Below are 5094 nucleotides of genomic sequence, written 5' to 3'. Positions count from 1 at the left end.
ATGTAATAATTCTTATTACAATCGTCCCTCTTTTAAGCATGAATCGTCTCGATTCAGAAGGATCATCAATAAATATTATTGTCTATCATCATCATCACTTTCTACGTGTTCTCGTGTTTGACGTCAATTGTGGTGCAGCATCTAGTAGCTCTTGTATAGAGGAGTCCTGTAGTCTCGCGTCTTTATAAGACACGTTTTCATGGCTTCTTTTACTAGTCCACTTGATCACGTAAACTTTTGGTCCTCCTGCACCTGGACCCTTCTTCCAACCTAAAACTTTCTCGATTTGCCATCGAGTCATGTTTGGTTCTGTAGTAGGTGGATTCTGCGGTAGGTAAGTCGTTGTTCGTCCCTCATTGAAAGATGATTCGTCCTCGGAATCATTATATCGACGGAGTTGGGACACATGAAATACATCGTGTGGTTGTCGTTGACTTTCGTATGGAAGGGCAATTCGATAGGCAACACGTCCAACACGATGGGTGATGCGGTATGGACCGGTGAATCGAGCCTTTAAAGCATTGGATGGTTGGGATCGTAAGGCGGGTGGTTGATAAACTTGTGTCGAAATTAACACTTGATCATTAACATCAAATTCGTCGTCTGTACGGTGTTGGTTGGCGTATAAGGCGTAACGTTCCTGAGCTTCCATTAGTCGGTCAGATACTAGTTGGCGGATATATGTTGACTTCTCAGCAAATGATAGAGCTGAATCATTGGTGGGTGTGATGTTGGATGTTCGTGGATCAGAGGGTTTGTCAACATAGACAATTTCGAATGGTGATAGGCCAGTAGATGCATTTTTGGTTGAGTTGAAGTTGTATTCTGCTCGTGAGAGCCATTGATTCCAATCGTCTTGTAAAAAGGAGGTGTAGTTTCTGAGATATTGTTTCAGTGTGCGGTTGGTTCGTTCAGTTTGGCCATCGGTTTGGGGATGGTTGGCAGTGGATAATAAGATCTTTGTGCCATAGATCTCGTGTATCGTCCTCCAAAAATCAGAGGTGAATCTTGCGTCTCGATCAGACACAATCGACGCAGGGTGTCCAAAAAGACACACAATGTTATCGAAAAATAGCCGGGCTAGAGTTTCCGAATCTGGTGGTCCTGTACAAGGTATGAATCTAGACATCTTTGATCGTCTGCAACAGATCACCCAAATAGCATCGTAACTTTCTTTCGTTGGTGGTAGATTTGTAATGAAGTCCATCGAAAGATCAGTCCAATTAGTAACCGGTATAGCCAGCGGTTGAATCAATCCAGCTGGTTTGCTGTTGGAAGTACGATTCTGTTGACAAAGTATGCAAGATCGTATGTACTTCTTGATATCATCGTGCATCTTTGGCCAGTAATAGTGTTCGACTAACTTGTAGGTGTGCTGAATTCGATGACCTGCAAGTGGGGAGTCGTGCCAGTCGTGTAACAATCGTTTTCGTAGAGTGACCGGTATGCAGAGTCGGGGTTCATCTCGTTGTGGTGAGGTGTTCCAAAGTAGTCCATTGTCAAGTTTCAGTGATTTCAATGGTTGGACTAGATCAACTGGGACTTCTGCAGTTGTCAATGCCAATAGCACTCGGCTGTAATATGGATCTTTGGTATATTCGATCTGCACTTGTTTCTCAAATTCACTAACCGCAATTATTGTGTTCACTGAAAGTGAAAGTGGTAAGTCGATAGTGTTACGAGCTACATCGACAGCTCTACGTTCCATAAAGTCGGGATTTCGTGATAACGCGTCAGAGACGACATTGTTCTTCCCGGAAACGTGTTGAATTCTGAGATCAAATTGCTGAAGTAGTTCTAGCCACCTGGCTTGGCGATTCGACAGGGTCTTCTGTGTATCGAGAAAGACTAAAGAGCGGTGATCGGTTTGTATGGTGACTGGTAGACCCAAGAGATAATGCCGCCAAACTTTTAGCGCATGAATGAGAGCCAAGAGTTCTTGCTCATGCACAGGGTATCGTCGTTCAGCTGGTAACATCTTGCGGCCTTCATAGGCTACTGGATGCAGGCCCTTTGCGTGCTTTTGGTACAGTGTAGCACCGATTGCAAATCCACTAGAGTCAGTCCAGAGTTCAATAGGTAATGAGGGGTCAAAGAGTTTCAATAAAGGAGCTGTGGTCAAGCGTTCCTTCAGAGTATCAAACGCGTTCTGCTGAGACGCCGTCCAGTTAAATTCAACGGTTGTCTGGAGTAGATCGGTCAAGGGTGATACTATTTTTGAATAGTGCAATATAAACCGACGAAGCCATTGAGCTAACCCCAGGAACGAGCGTAGTTCTGATACGTTCTGTGGCACTGGCCATTCAAGGATCTGCTTGATGTGGCGGGTGTCGGGTTCAATGCCAACAGGGCTGATCTTGAATCCCAAAAAGATGGTTTCACGTACAAAAAGCTCACATTTCGAGAACTTTGCTGTTAACTTAGCCTGCACTAAGGCATCGAAGACCAGTCGTGTGTGTTTCTTGTGTTCCTCAAGGGATTTTGAATAAATCAAAATGTCATCAAGATACACCACCACACATACATCAAGAAACTGTCGGAGAGTTTCATTCATAAGTCTCTGGAATGTCGATGGAGCATTGCACAGTCCAAATGGCATCACGAGGAACTCATAGGATCCATATCTTGTAGTGATTGCAGTCTTATGTTCATCTCCAGGACGAATGGGGATCTGCCAATAACCCCAACGTAAATCAACCTTTGTAAAAATCGTTGATCCCACAAGGCGATCTAGTTGATCTTCAATCCTAGGCAGGGAATATCGGTTTTTGATCGTGATCTTATTGAGTGCTCTATAGTCGAGGCACATTCGTAAGCCTCCATCTTTCTTGGACGCAAACAAGACTGGAGCTCCAAAAGGTGAATTCGATGGTCGAATAAGTCCTCGCTCTAGTAGGTAGTCCAGTTGTTTCTTCAATTCGTCTTGTTCAGGGAGTGATAATCGGTATGGTGGTCGATGAGGAGTATCATTTGACTCCAAGTCGATTGGATGTTGAATCGTTCGAGACGGTACACCAGCGGGTAGTTCATCATCCTTAAATAACCGATTGGTATATTCGGATTTCAGTTGTTCTCGAGCTATCGAGCATTCATCGAAGTCAACGTCCATATGGTTACTAGTTGCATTTGCGGCAAACGTCGCGATTTGCGCGTTTTTATGGGTTGGAGCAACATCATTCTTAAAGCGCAAGATAAACGTGCGTTCTTTAGGATCTTTCATCAACGTGAGAAGCTGTTTCTGAGACAGTAGATCAATGTTGTGGGTTTGCAATTCACGTAGGGTGGCTGCATAAGTTGATGTCGAGTCATTCGTATCGAGATTAGCTAGTATCTTAAATAATCCGTAGGGCGTATTTAAAACAATTTGACTGGTTTGCCAATCGATGTTGGGGTTGTGGGTATTGAACCAGGTCATCCCTATGATCATATCGTATAATTGCAATGGCGCAATCGTTGCAGACAAACTTTCTGTCCACTCGTCACAGCGTAGAGTCACGTCTACTAGTTCATATTCCAGTTTGGCTGTATTCCCATCGTATCCAACGCACATGACCGATGTTGCCAAAGGACGTCGGTGTCGAATCAGGTGTGGCTGCCGCTCGATTAGAGATGATGAGACCAACACATCGGAGCATCCGGTATCGAACAAAATGGTAACTTTGGAGCCATTCAAAGTCCCTCGAGCGCGTAGCAAGTTGCTCGGTCGCGTGTTTGCTCTCATAACAACAACGCGTCGTTCTGAATGATCAGACACCATCGTCATGTCTGTAAAGTTATTTATTGAAAACATTGTCAATATCGGGTATCATGCTACTATATAGCATCAGATTCAAATCAGGATGATTGATCATTTCGGCGTACCATTCTGGGTATCAGTAACTTGAGCAGCAGCAGCTTGCTTAGTCTTACTGTTACGACATTCGGCTTTACGATGTCCATGGTGTCCACATCCATTGCACAGGCCTAGTTTACGATAGACATCTCGAGTTTCAGATGTAACTGCTTTTCCAGCATACTGGTTAGCTTCCAAGTGTTCCTTGGAGTCAGAGCGTTTCATAGGGCGCATAGGACCAGTACTACTACTACCGGAGTTTCGAGGCTTGTTGTTTTGTTGGTATCCTGCGGCATTGGCTTGGGTGGTTCGGTTGGCTTCCTTGTCAGCCGCTTTCATCCGACGGTGGATCCGGAGCGCCTCTCTTTGAGCTTCGTCGAGAGTCTTCGGAGTAGCCATCATCGTCATAGCCCGATACATTTCTTTATTCAAGGACTCGAGATAATGGACAATCAGTTTAGATTCGTCTGCCGGAGTCTTTTCATTAGCTTGAATTCGGAGATTTCGGTAGTATTCGTTGAATTTTTCGACCGATTGGTTGTCCTTCTGCTTCAAGTATCGGAGATCCATTTGGGCCTTCTGTTCAGAGTCTGGGTTGCCGAATTTCAAGACTAAGTATTCTTCGAATTCGGTCCATGAGGCGAGTTTGGGATGAGTTGTCATATCGGGATTCCCGTGTTCTTGACAGAGTTGCATATACCACATTCCGGCCGGACCTTCAAGATGGTTGCAAGCCCTTAAGATTTGCTGCGGTTCGGGCAGTCGTGCGAGGTCGGTGGTTGCAATGACTTGGCGGACACGGAATACCCATAAGCGAGTTTCTCCTTTATTATCCTTGCCGTTGAAAGACGGAAGTTCGTTTGGTCGGAGACTGCTCTTGGCGGTAGACGACGTTGCGGCAGGTTGGTTTTCGTGTGTGTTGACACGAGAGTCAGCAAAGGTGTCAACTAGGTCTTGAACGGAATTTGACATCATAGCAATAGAATCAGCCATTCTGGCGAAAGCGGTTTGCCAGTCGTTCGGAGCGTCGTTGGGTGGTTGACGAATTCGGTTTTGAATGTCTCCGGGGCCTTCGGCGTCACCAACAGAGCTCGCATCATCGTTTTGATTGTTCAAGAATCCGTCGTTCTGATCGTTTTCGGTCATAGTGGAAGAGTTTGCTGTCTTTAGATCGTGCTCTCGCTACCAAATGTAAAAGATGGTCGTGTCGCACCTAAGAAACGGTCCAATGCTTAGCGTCACCTAAGGTAACGGCATTTTTC

At 45.2% G+C, this 5094-nt stretch overlaps 1 protein-coding gene across 1 annotated transcript; it reads right to left on the bottom strand.

Annotated features, from left to right (window-relative positions):
- Positions 1-94: 94 nt before the first annotated feature.
- Positions 95-5058, bottom strand: SmJEL517_g06292 (uncharacterized protein; the record flags this gene model as incomplete). Its single annotated transcript, XM_031172218.1, has 2 exons — positions 3862-5058; positions 95-3765 (listed from the first exon to the last, which is right to left on the bottom strand). The coding sequence occupies exons 1-2, from the start codon at positions 4976-4978 to the stop codon at positions 95-97; spliced, it is 4788 nt and encodes a 1595-aa protein (XP_031021807.1). The 5' UTR covers positions 4979-5058.
- Between the last annotated feature and the right edge of the window lie 36 nt (positions 5059-5094).

Source organism: Synchytrium microbalum, assembly GCF_006535985.1.
Source record: "Synchytrium microbalum strain JEL517 chromosome Unknown SmJEL517_scf0120, whole genome shotgun sequence".
NCBI lineage: Eukaryota > Fungi > Chytridiomycota > Chytridiomycetes > Synchytriales > Synchytriaceae > Synchytrium > Synchytrium microbalum.
This window is presented reverse-complemented; position numbering and strand designations above follow the sequence as displayed.